This window comes from Lipophrys pholis, assembly GCF_963383615.2.
Source record: "Lipophrys pholis genome assembly, chromosome: 2".
In the NCBI taxonomy this organism is placed as follows: Eukaryota; Metazoa; Chordata; class Actinopteri; order Blenniiformes; family Blenniidae; genus Lipophrys; species Lipophrys pholis.
The window spans coordinates 12,399,050-12,411,986 of record NC_137636.1 but is presented as its reverse complement, the minus strand read 5'-3'; the positions used below and the strand labels follow the sequence as shown (position 1 = coordinate 12,411,986).

The 12,937-nt window shown below is 43.6% G+C and overlaps 3 protein-coding genes across 3 annotated transcripts in view; 1 reads left to right on the top strand and 2 right to left on the bottom strand.

Moving 5' to 3' along the window:
* The window catches only part of apba2b (amyloid beta (A4) precursor protein-binding, family A, member 2b), a 61,002-nt gene extending 59,489 nt beyond the window's left edge, over positions 1–1,513 (top strand). Inside the window, exon 14 of the mRNA XM_080458666.1 lies at positions 282–1,513. Within this exon, the coding sequence (XP_080314792.1) occupies positions 282–353 (72 nt within the window). The 3' untranslated portion in view covers positions 354–1,513. The remainder of the gene's footprint in view (positions 1–281) is intronic.
* Positions 1,514–3,960: 2,447 nt separating this feature from the next.
* Positions 3,961–7,991, bottom strand: sord (sorbitol dehydrogenase). Its single transcript, XM_080488834.1, has 9 exons — positions 7,789–7,991; positions 7,686–7,719; positions 6,736–6,900; positions 6,229–6,388; positions 5,973–6,091; positions 5,648–5,713; positions 5,368–5,546; positions 4,665–4,786; positions 3,961–4,576 (listed from the first exon to the last, which is right to left on the bottom strand). The coding sequence occupies exons 1-9, from the start codon at positions 7,840–7,842 to the stop codon at positions 4,411–4,413; spliced, it is 1,065 nt and encodes a 354-aa protein (XP_080344960.1). The 5' UTR covers positions 7,843–7,991; the 3' UTR covers positions 3,961–4,410.
* Positions 7,992–8,420: 429 nt separating this feature from the next.
* Positions 8,421–12,576, bottom strand: terb2 (telomere repeat binding bouquet formation protein 2). Its single transcript, XM_080488835.1, has 7 exons — positions 12,415–12,576; positions 11,513–11,594; positions 11,263–11,402; positions 10,811–10,872; positions 10,667–10,734; positions 10,497–10,573; positions 8,421–8,864 (listed from the first exon to the last, which is right to left on the bottom strand). The coding sequence occupies exons 1-7, from the start codon at positions 12,476–12,478 to the stop codon at positions 8,749–8,751; spliced, it is 609 nt and encodes a 202-aa protein (XP_080344961.1). The 5' UTR covers positions 12,479–12,576; the 3' UTR covers positions 8,421–8,748.
* Positions 12,577–12,937: the final 361 nt, after the last annotated feature.

Here is a 12,937-nt window from a genome sequence, read left to right as displayed (position 1 = left end):
ATCGGTATTGACCTGCAGTGTGAGGCCTTAAGTCTCTCCCTGCTTCAACACTGCTCAACTCATCAAGTTCCATAGAAAGGGCGAGAGCAGGCCCCTGGTTGCAGTCGGGTTTGTTGCAGCAGAGAGAAACTTAAACCAAGACAGAGGATCTCCAGGAGGACTCTGCTTTAGAGGAATATTCTAGGTAATTGCTGAAATAGGTCAAATCCCAAATTATACATAAACGCCGCAGGTGAAAAGCCAAAGACGTAATGAAGCCCACTGTTGTGTTTCACTTTCAGATTCACATGAAGACGATGCCAGCCGCCATGTTCAGGCTCCTAACGGGGCAGGAGACACCCATGTACATATAGGAGGCGGCCGGGGATCGCTCACCAGGACGGGCTGTCAGCTGTGATTGGTTACCGCACAACACAGACTCCGCTGACTGGGGGGGGTCTCCCCGGGGGTCTCCCCTCTCCCAGTTCATTCATTCACTCATTTGTCTTTTTTTTCTGATGACTTCAACTGTTCATCATCTCTTCGCTGTCTTAACATGCAAACAGCCATTTTAATGACACAAGATGCTTAATCCATCGGACGAGCTGAGGAGGCAGTGTGTGTTTGTATGTATGTGTGTGTGTGTGTGTGTGTGTGTGTGTGTGTGTGTGTGTGTGTGTGTGTGTGTGTGTGTGTGTGTGTGTGTGTGTGTGTGTGTGTGTGTGTGTGTGTGTGTGTGTGTGTGTGTGTGTGTGTGTGTGTGTGTGTGTGCGTTATTTATTTGTCCTGTCTGTGCTCTTCTGTCAGGTGTGGATGGACTTACTGTCTGAATGCGTCACAGTTTATTTTTTTATATTCATGTAATGCAATATGATACTTCTACTATACTTGTATAGTTTCATTTCCCTTTCTGTTAATTTATTTCTCATGTAAATACATATTTTGCTAATAATGTGACTGGAGGCAGTGGGAAGGGGCACAGCTGCTTTGTAAATAACTCTTGCTTGTTGAATTTGAAGCAGACCGCCATGATGGCAAAGACACAAGAAAATGCCGGATGTCTTAGCAGTTGTCATTGAAAAGGGGAAACGTCTTTGAAATGTTGGGTTTAAATACGCTCCGTTGAGATGATGTACATGTGAATCAAACCCAGGCTTGCACCAAGGGTTTATGGGAGAAACGCCATATCCTTTTGATTTAACAGCATTTTAAGGCAATACACGACTTCACCGTCCGAACGGCAAGAAAAGTCTTTTCTAATTCTCGTGTACAAACAATCACACATATAAATGACAAGCAACTCTTAACATGCATTAATTATGCTTTTGATATCAAGTCACATGTACGGAAACTGTTGTTTTCTTTTTGTGTGCTGCTCTCCTGTGTGTTCATCTTAAGTGTTTTGACTGAAACTCATGAGTACTATGAGTGGATTGTGAATGTAACTGTGTTGTGCGAGCTGTCTCATTGCCATAAGCGGTATTAGAATGTCTGTACATAAAGAGAAACTTGTCTAGTATTGTGCTCACGTTAGAAAAACAAAAAGAAGGAAACAAAAAACACACACACACACACACACACACACACACAGGTTTAGTCACTGCAAACATCTTCCCAACTGTATGTTGGCCTTCGGTCCTGAGTGGGAAAAGAGAGAGAACTGTGAATGACACACTGTGACAGAAAAAAAGCCTTACCGCCGAGTATCGCTTTTACAACGCATTGTAGTGGATTTTAATTGTATGAACATTATCTGTGTGCATGCCTCGTAAAGTTGTATCATGTCATTGTGTCAAGATAATAAAATCTGAGTTAAACCTGGCTGGAGTTTTTTTGTTTTGCAACTTTATCAAACTGTGGACTGTGGAGTTTCAAAAGATTTTTATTTTTATTTTTTTAAGAGACCTCCTTGGCAGTAATTCGATGTGCAGCTTGTTTATACGGAAGTTTATTGCTGCCAAGAAAAGATAAATGATCAAAAGAAAGGCACACAAAATTGGACATTTTGGTGATTTTGACCACAATAGAGAAAAGAAGGAGTCATATCAACCACATTTGAAATGACATCCTTTGTCGTTATTCAATACTCACTAAATGCATTTTAACGTGAAAACTATGGAATGCATGCATGTAATTGTCGCTGGACTTGATTCGAACACATGCAGTGAATTATTGTTGGTTTGCAGCCACAATATTCATACATCTTTTGAGTGGAAGTGGTCGGTCACATTTTGGCCCTCCTGTAAATCCTGATATACTCCCGACAAAACACTCGCTGCCTCAGCTTCAGACTGCACACTCTGAAGGGACGCACCAAAAAATCTTAATCTGAATGGATGTCAAACACAACCAGGCTAAAATGGGAACGGGAGACAGACTTCATTTTTAAAGCATGTTTTCACCACTTCAGCATTCTGAAAGTGCTTCGTATTGTTAGTCACATCCACATCCACACACACACACACACACACACACACACACACTTGATGGATAGCCTTGATAGCTGGAGTGTGACCTCCATTGGAAGCATTTTGGGGTTTCAGCATCTTGCCCAAGGACACTTCAACAGATGGCTCGTGGGAGATAGAGGATTAAACCCCTCACCTCGTGACTGGAAGACAATCCACTCTTAACGAACTCTCTTTGTTAACAGTTTGCCTCTGACAAGCTGCCCAAAGTCAGCATTCCATGCACTGTTCTGTGAGTTCCCTCTTCAGATGCCCGGTTCCACTTGTCTCCAGTGATAAACTGCGAAATTGTGCGAACCGCCGGAACTGAAGTCGTCATCCTCACTGCACTCGTCCACACATCAGCAGCAGAGATGCAAACCGTGCGGCACTAAGAATAGAGTTCATGACCTCACCTGAGGGATTCAGTCCTTTTGGCGCTGACGCTCAAAATAAGACTTTGCATCAGCAGTGCTGAAGCTTCAGGGATCGATCAACACCGCCGGTGGATGTGCACGCAGTGTGTTAGTCCGCGGTGTGTTCTGCTGAGAAGAAATCACTAAAGCAAACACACAAGTTTGCATACTGCATCTGATTGATGGAATCATTCGACAAGATCAGGAAATCAAAGTGTGAGAGATCAAGGATTAAGTGTTGAACCTTAAGTTGCAGTATTGTTTTTTTTTTTATCATTTCTAGTTTATTGCACTATTTTAAAACTATTTCTTGAAGACTAACACGAAGATCCTCACACAACAGTCCGTCTAATCTGTTCCATCCTGACTGAATTTATTCCAAAACAATAACACAAAAGCGCTAAAGAGATACTGAGAACAGAGAATCTGCTGAAGGCTGAGCATCGTTACCACAGGGGGGGTTGTGGTCAGCAAAAAGGCCCAGACATCCCTCCGTCTCCCACAACTTGCCCCGGCTTATCCGGGGTCACCTTGAGCTCGTTTCAGACCAAGTCAGAAATATAATCTCTGAAGAACCTTCTGGGTTAACCCAGGGGCCTTCTTCTCATTTGGACATGCAGTGTGAAATGTCGCAAAAGATTTCACAAAAAGCTTTTTAACACTTCATACTATATGTACGAATGGCTATTGCAGTACACCGGTAAACCTGACCTACCTTCCCCGACACCCTCCACAGGATTTTATAGCTACATGAAAAGAGAACGCTCGTGTCAGAGAAGCAGTAATCTGAACTGCCCCACACTCATCAACACAACAGTTGATCTTAAAATGATAGAGAGCCTTGATAGCAGAGTGACAGCTGGAGGCTGATGGAGGCTGACGGAGGTTATAGTAAGGTGGGTTGAGAACCATGTAGCTTCTTATAAAATGTGTCAAGCTACCTGAAATTGTCTTAAAGATTTATTTCTGCCAACCGTGCAAACAAGATAGCTCTGGGTAGTTTTTTTTTTATTTGTTTGTTTTTCCCCTTTTACTGGCAGAAGTTACTCTTTCCCAGACACGTTGTTTTTCCTTCCATCATTAAATAGAGACAAGCTGATGATTTATTTTTTTTATTTAGGTTCAATCTTTTTTCAAAGTATCAGTATAGAAGAGATGAACGTTATTGCAAATCTCACACAATCGTCGCTCATTAATTTGAGTTTAATCCGGTGACGCCCTCTATCGCCTAAAGCTGGGTATTGCAGCTTGTGCACAACAGCAGTTCAACAGACGTTTTCTGAGTTTAGTCTTTTAATTTCAGCCTTCTTACTTTGTTACAATGCAAAAAAAAAAAAAAAGATTTTAAAATACATTGAATTAAGAAAACCAAAATCAAATAACAATTAAAGTGTTGCAAACGGAACGATGCAGAGTTCTCGTTTGACCTGCTTCAGCAGTTAGAGCTGGGATTCAAGTAACTCTTGGAACTCGCCGTTATCTTCCTTCAGGTCAACGTCCAGTTTGTGGCCCCGTCACGCCTCGCCGCGCACAGCTGGTTTGTTTGGCTTCACCTCGGCGGCGTCACATCAGGGGTTCTGATCGTTCTGGTCACACTTTAACATGACCTTTATCCCCAGGCCCTGACGCGTGGTCTCGAAGGCCTGGCCCGCCTGCTCCAGGGGGAAACGGTGGGTCACCAGCGGCTTGACGTTCACTTTACCCGACGCCAGCATAGAAATCGCCATCGGCCAGCTGCAACACAACAGGACAGCTGACCGACCCAGCCACAGTTGCTGCCTCCGCATCCTCCTTCATACACATTAAAGAAACATTTACTTACGTGTTGCAGTAGCGGAAGACCCCTCGGATGTCCACCTCTCTTATAGCAGCATTCGTTAGAGGCACATTGACCATCGGCGCTCCGTGTCCCACCACCACCACCACGCCTCCTGAACGAGTCGACTTATGAGGAGGGAGAAAGAAAAAAAAATAAATCACAATGTGAGACTGATTCACAAGACTAAAGAAACAATTTGGCCTCTCTTCTTCATAATAAACTAAGTACAGTCACTGTCTGGGAGCTTTGAGCAGGAAAACATCTTCACAAACCAAAATAAATGGCTAATGTAGATTGGTCAAGATAAAAGTTTATCTTGGCCATACGATGGGCTGTTTATCATATTCTATACAACATTCATTGTTTATGGCTAAATTTAAATTTTAAAGTATTTTATCATGAATTCTGGTTGTGAATGAAGACTAATTACTTGAAATACATTATATATGTGTGAATGAAGTGATGCTGAACGCCCGCTGACAGGAAGTTATCTCAAACATCATCGGCCATAATATTATGATCACTGACAGGTAAAGTGAAAAACACTGTTTACGTGTTTCCTCATGTGCGGTGGTCAGTGTCTATGAAAAGTGATCTGGCCATCAGGTTAATGATTGGCTCGAGGTTCAGTCATGCACGCGGTTGCAGTGAGGCCCCGTCGTGCAACTTGGAGGATCACAGCTACAGTGCAGTGAAGTTCTCATACATAGATGGCGGTCTGGAGGCAGCTCTCAGCGCCGGTGCATTCGATGCTGCAGTTGGGCTGAGCTCCCAACATGTCCTCCACGCTCTTGGCGACCTGCGGGGCCTCGTCTGCTTTCGTCACTTTCAGGTGAAAGTCGGCGCCGAGCTCCTTGGCCTTCGCCAGACGCTCCGCAGACAGATCTGAGCACGGCAGAGGAGGGTGAACATTGTGAAGACACCGCCACTGGGTCATGTTGCGAGTCGTGCCAGTGGAGAGAGCGGCTTGGTGGAGTGAAGGTTACCAGTGACGATGACCTTGGACGCTCCCATGGCCTTGGCCACAAGCAAAGACACCAACCCGATAGGTCCTGCGGAGAAACAGGCTGCGTCACACAACTTTAACTCCTCTTGTTCCACAAATGACTTTCCGACCCAGACGTCCGTAAAGTTGCCGTCACGGCATGGCAGCGAGTTAAACATCAATCATCTTGTGATGTTATTTAAGGTTCACTGGCTGCAGAATCAGCAGGACCTCATCCGCTTGCGGGTTGATCAGATCTCACTGGCATGGCGGCCACGCTATTCCACTTGCAGCACGGTGGAGGAGTGGTGTTTGGCGTTTTCTACCTGCGCCACAGATGAGGACTGTGCTGCCGAGCGTCACGCCGGCCCTGCGGCAGGCGTGGATCCCCACAGACAGAGGCTCGATCAGGGCGCCCTCCTCAAACGTCACATTGTCGGGCAGCCTGCAACGCCACGTTAAAAAACAGTAACCGTCGCAGTGTGAGGATGAGGCAAGAGGGCGGTGAAGCAACGGCGTGCAGAAATGAGACAATGAGGCAACTTCTGTTGCAAAGATATTGCAATATTCGGCGGCGGTTACTTGTAACAGAAGTTGGCGCTGTGCCTGTAGTATCGGCACAGGTTTCCATCGTCGGGGGGCGTGGCGCAGAAGAAAATAGTCGGCGACAAGTTGTAGCGTCCGTTTTTGAAGAACTCGTCCATCTCGCGAGGAACACCAGGCTCAACGGCCACTCGGTCACCTGCAAATAAAAAACATTTACAATAGTCGTGGCGACGTGTTTCAGTTCCACTGAGTAATACTGTGTAGAATCCTTCTTTTTCTGCCTCACATGCAACCAAGTGTATTCTGGAACCTTTTTTATCAGAACCAGTCGGTGAAACAGGAGCAGCCTTCACTCCAGATCGGCACCAATGAGCTTCGATCATCCGTGACCCTGTCACCAATTTACTGCGTTTCCCTCATTGGACCACTTTCCTCAAATACTGACCGCCTCTGACCCAGATGTTTAGCCACTGGGATTTCTGTATGTTGTTCACTAATGTTCACTCGCCGTAAGAGATGCTCCAATGATATCCCCCTACTTGCCTATCTTCAGGTGTTTGACCTCTGAGCCGACCTTCACCACCCGCCCAGAAGCCTCGTGCCCCAACACCATCGGTTTGGTGACCACGAAGTCTCCGATCCGGCCGTGCTGCCAGTAGTGCACGTCTGACCCGCAGATCCCGACCGAGTGCATCTGGAGGACAACATCTGAGAGCAAAACACACGCGAAGACGACGGGTTAGAGCAGGCGGACAGCAGGCGGGCGGCGCCGGAGGAATTTTATAACTGTGTTACAAAACAACAGGTTTGACTTCTTTCTGTGCAGTTTGCCTGTGTGTCCGTGTGTGTGTGGTGTAAAAACTATGATTTCCTCCAACCATCCAAAAACATGCAGCGAAAAATGCTTCAGTAAACCTGCACTGGATAAAGTAGAACGGAATCAAACACCAAGCAAGTCTAGTAATAAATCTTATAACTGGGCCACGGAGGGATATTAGAATAAACTGAATGAAAAAACTACTTAGAAAAAAAGGCACGTCTGCCCCTGTGTAATAGATTCCAAGTCACAAACGTCTTGTTTGTGTGAATGTACCAATATATGTCTTAAAGTAAAAACAGCTGAAAAACAGACAATTCAACAATAACAGGACTGATGGTCAGAACTGCTTTAGATTTACACTCTTACTGTAAAACTGGGACAAAACTGATTTTTAGAGTAACCGTGGGTCTATTGATATGATATGAATGAAAGCATCCAACACTAGTTTTTGAGAAGAGCATTTTGCTCTTTTAGTTTTGTACTTTTTAACAATAATACTTTTACTTTTAATCAAAGCAATATAATAAATATACTTGATAGATGGAGGAGTTCAAGTAAACTGCACTTAATCTGCATATTAAAATGGGGGGGGGGGGGGGGGGGGGGAGTATACGAATGCGTTTGGTTTAAAATGCTTGCTAATATTATTTATGAGCAAAGAGGATTTATTTACCATTGGGTCCTGGCTCTGGGACTGGACGGTTCTCCTGCGGACAGACAGAGACAGCAGTCAGCTTCATTCACTCAGGGAGAACAGAGCTGAACATGCGGCCTACCAGCCGGAGGTCTCCCGGAGTGTGCAGCACCAGCGACAGATTCTCCTGCGCCATGACCGAGGGGACGCGGACCGACGTCTGCAGACAAAGCTCGCCGAGGCGTGCGGGACAGTTTATAAAGCTGCTGTCAGAACAAAGTCCGAGCAGCGCCGCGAGCAGCCGCAGGTGGCGTCAGACTGCTACTTCCGGTGCACGCAGTGGAGGCCGTAAACACAAACACAGCCGCTGATTGGTCCAAACCGCGGCGGAGCAGCCCCCCCCCCCCTCCCGCGGGTGCAACACACGCGCGCACACACACACTCATAGTTATATATCATGAGCTTTCGGCTCAGTTTTAATGACCTGTATGCTGTGTTACTGTGTGTTTACAAGTAAATACTCTAAATTGGCCGCTCTGTCCCTCAGGGCAATTGAGGTTCACCAATTAACCTCACGTGCACGTGTTTGTACCGTGGGAGGAAACTGGAGTACCTGGAGGACAGAACATGTAAAACTCCACACTGAAAGGTCCAGCCAGTGTCTGAACCCGGACCTTTCCACTGCGCCAAAACGCGGCCCGCAATTTCTTCACCTTCCACTATTTTAAGCTAAACCAATCACAAAAGACAACAAATATCTCACTCTTTTTTTTTAATATCACGCACTTTAATGGACATGCAACATAAAAACGACAGAGAAAGGCCCAGCCCGGAGAGTGCTTTTGAATACAGTAGTGAAATATACTTGAAAGACAAAAATAAGTGCTGCCCCACATACAAAATTACACAGGTTTTATTACAGTGAATCAAAATTTAATGCATTTATTAAATACAGACAACATATTTTAATAAAGGAAATAAGTCAATAACCAACTAAATACTTAGGGTCAGGTAACAGTACAAATTGAACAACTATGACAAACTCACTTTTTGCACCTTATTTAAATCTTCGACATGTGTGTCCGTGTGTGCGTGCGTGTGATTACGTGTGGCTCGAACAGTGGCAGAGGACTTGACATCGAGAGCAGCGGAAACATCCAAAATGGAAATCACACAGATGACCTGAATATTTCTGCAGGTTGTCCATGTTGACATTGACTGCAGGGAGGAAGTGACAGAAGTAAAAAAAAAAAAGAAGTATTGTTAATTTCATGCATCATGCTGACTGCTTCCAAACATTCACGCTCTCTGGACAACAGTAATCTTGTAATAACAGCAATAAACATCACTGTAACAGTGTAAGGACGTTTATATTTATCTAATGTCGCTCGGTTTGTCTGCATTAACAGATTGCCTGATGCCATATCTGCACGAGCAAAATCAAAGTTTGTTTGAGGTGGAGGCAGAAAATGGTTTCATAGACCAGGTCAAATAATAGAAAACTATCATATTGATCTGTGTTATATTTACAGCAGGTTAAAGAGATCATTTCCCCACTATGTTTAACAAAACAACTCAGTTTTGTTGTCCGTCTAATTCCTGATTTCTCACATCAATATTAATGTATCCGCAGGCGCCAATGAAGTAACTTGAACTTGTGGTTTACATGTTTGTTTGCAATCCCAGTCTCATTTGAAAGTTACAAAAAACCCTGCTATTATTTTTTTCATTTAACTTTCAAAGAACCTAAAGCCAGAATTGCAGTGTGAGAGCTGCAGGGAGAGGATAAATCACCTGGGAGGAGACGCCTGAGTCAAAATCCTTGTCTCAGCTGCCATGTGCCCCACCAATAAGTTGTCAACTGGATTTATAAGTTTATCTTTAACAGTTGCGATTGTTAAGCATCTAACATTTGTCTGTGTAGCTCTTTACCAGGTAGTAAACGTTTGTTTTGTTAACCTGAATTGTTTATAAGCGGTACATACGCAGACCAACTGAGCAAGTGAGATAAAAGCTGAGAGTGACCAAAAGAATTAAAAATATTATTGGGACGTATTTGGAATTTAAGCTCATTTGTTGTTTTCATCTTTGCTGTTTTGCTGCTGTGGCAGTGTTCTGATTGATATTTGATTCAACTGAAATAACTGAATTATTATTTCCATCATTTCTTCAACATGGTTTCCCTTCACAATAAACAGAACGGCTCCTAAATCCTGTAGTTTAACAGACATCCCAGCTGGAAGATCCGTGATCCAGCCTCAGCTAATTCTACTAATCAGAACAATCTATATAACCTTCATGTTTTAATACCTATGATAACAGACATCTGTTTACAGCAGCATTATTGGCGTCTGTGTTTTGATGTTAATTAAAGTAATGAGGTGAACTGGAACATTAGAGGATTTGCAAACATTAACATGCCATGTCAATATCAAAGGGATGCAGGGTTGCGGGTTTCGTGAACTACAAATCCCAACAAAACATAACAAGTTAAGCCCATATTTTTGGCAAAAAATATGCCAGTAAATCCTTCCAGGTTCTATTGTAGCCACAGGTCGATCGTCCATCACGGAGACGCAGACAACCACAGGCACCGACATTAACTCCGACAAGCAAATTTACAAATCAACAATTAAACACCAAATGCATGTTTGTGGAGGGAAGTGGAGTAATTGCACGGGAACTGAAGAAACTGCACAGAAAAGCATATGAAACCAAAAAGTTAATACTAAAGAGGCGACACAACGCTGGTTTATGGCGACCAAACAAACACATGTGAAGAACACGGACATCCAGGACAGGTGACAACTTAAAATAAGACAACAAAGGAAAACAAATGTTAAATCTTACATGTAGGAGCGCTGCCATCTGGATGATTTTGTGAATAGTCACAAAGAGGGACGTCTTCCTCCGATGAGAGTTCCGACCTGCCTCAGAGCGATCGGCGTTGAATTATTTTATTGGACATCTACATTTCATTGAGGTCAGATTTAAATAATTCAAGAGTGCAGTGAACGTACTCGATCCTGCTGATGTCCTCTTCACTGCACTCATCTTCTGTCGAGACACTGAAGCTCTTCTCAGAGTCCTGTGAAGTCATAAGTGGTAGTTAACTGGAGGCGATGTCCTTACTCTCTACGCGCTCTGTTGTTTCATGTTCTCACCTCGGGCTCGGACCGGTCATCATCACACTCCCAAATCAGCCTCCCAACCACGGTTCTCACCTCTACAGTGACAATCAGGAAAGATGAGTGAGTAGAAGAGGCGGTCTAGAAGCGGCTGCAGTGCCAGACTATAGACCGAATGGTCGAAGAAACATGTCGAGAGAAAAGTCAGTGTGAAAGCAGCTTCAGTAAACTACTGCGGCTCTTTTAAAATTTGGTTAAAATGCAAACTCTGATCCAAAACCAAATATTAAAAAATCAGCCAGAGAAAAATGTATTGATATTCATAGAAGGATGAATGGGGAAACAACTAAATTTGAAAAACTTGTTTAAGCAACCTGTTTGCTTCTTTACTGTCACAGAGAGAGAGAGAGAGAGAGAGAGAGAGAGAGAGAGAGAGAGAGAGAGAGAGAGAGAGAGAGAGAGAGAGAGAGAGAGAGAGAGATTCCTACCATCCTGTACAGAAGCTGGAGGCAGCACATAGTGGCTGATACACACAGACTTCACACTCTGCCGCTTCTCACAGGTGGAGAGAAACAGGCTGTGAAACACCGTCACCTCGTTCCAGAGGAAATCTTCGCTCTCAAATATCCTGAAAAACACATCAGCAGGGGCACAGTATTGCCTAGCTGGTAAAAAATAAAATAAAATCAAATAAAACAAAATATTTTAAAAGAAATGGCGTGAGGTCCTCGTGCTCACCTCTGAGTATCTGGACATGTTGCATCTTCACTGAACAGGTAGTCTGCTTTTCTCCAATGAGCAACAGTCCCACCCTCCAATACTACGAGTTCAGATACCAAAGTTAGATTCCTGCTTTTCATTTCATAGATTATATTTAGATGTATTATGTTGAAAACCTCAGGGGAAAAAAATAAAAAGTCAATCCTGAGCTAATTTGCCTCCATAATAAGCATCATCCAGACCAGAGCTGGAGAACTCAATACACTTCAGGGGCCACATGCAATGTAATTTGATCTAAACTGGGATGGACAGGTAAAATCATGGCATAATAATCTCTGAATACTGACCACAGCAAAATTTCTACATCCTACACCATGTTTACTTTTCCTGGGTTTTAAACAAACTATAAACAACTTGAATAAACTTAATAAAAAGTGTACAATCGGACTTCCGGTCAGCCACAGTCCCTCTCTTAATTGGGACTAATTTACTAACCAGTTTTCACTGACGCATTAATAATCCACCACTTGTTCCAGACTATACCTGGATGAAGGTAAGTTATTACAATGACATATTGGGTAGTATGTAAGCATGCATTTTAAACAGTGGCGTCGTGGTGAATATCTCCAGTGTGAGTCTGGGCTTGTGTAAACTTTGCACATTCTCCCTGTGCGTATGTGGGTTTGATTCACTTCGAGTTTGATTTAAGACTACTGAGTGGGTTATATGATATGAACTGAAGCGGCAAGGAAAATCAATACTTCCCGACTATTTCCTTGCTCAGTAAGCCACGTTTTTTTTCACGTCATTTTCAATTTCCAGTAATTTACTGGCTCTTTGGCCAGCTAGCTTAATGCTATGTGAGCATTGTGATTATTATGAAAACTGAAAGTTTAGTTAGCTGAATGCAGGTTACTTACTCCAAAAGTCCACACATTCTTGCCTCACACTGCTGGAAAACCACGCATTCTCACCCCGAAACATGGTCACTCTTTACAGGGGAGAAATTGACTACTCGATGTATTTTCTGGATCTTTACATGTGAAACAAATTATCAGCATCCAAACGCCTCTGTTGCGTTCACGGACCGTTAAGACGCGCATATTCTCCCAGTGCATGTGTCGGATATTACAGCACTCTGAACGTACAGATTGTAAAAAGTGTTTTCTGCCATTTCTTTCTCCTCTCCTCCAGTGTTTGTGAGATTTACCTTCAGGTGTGGCAATAAGCGCACACCCTGGAGAGGTTTCGTCTTGTCAGTGAAGAACAGTGATTGCTCAGTTTAAAACAAAGTGTGGTTTGTCTCAGGAACACCTCACACATAGGCCTTTACGCACCAGGTTATGTATACAATAATGTGCAGTTTTATACAACGTTACCTATTAATTTGAGGTGTGAGAGCCGCGTTAAAATGCTCAGATCAAAAACTCTGACATGATCTCT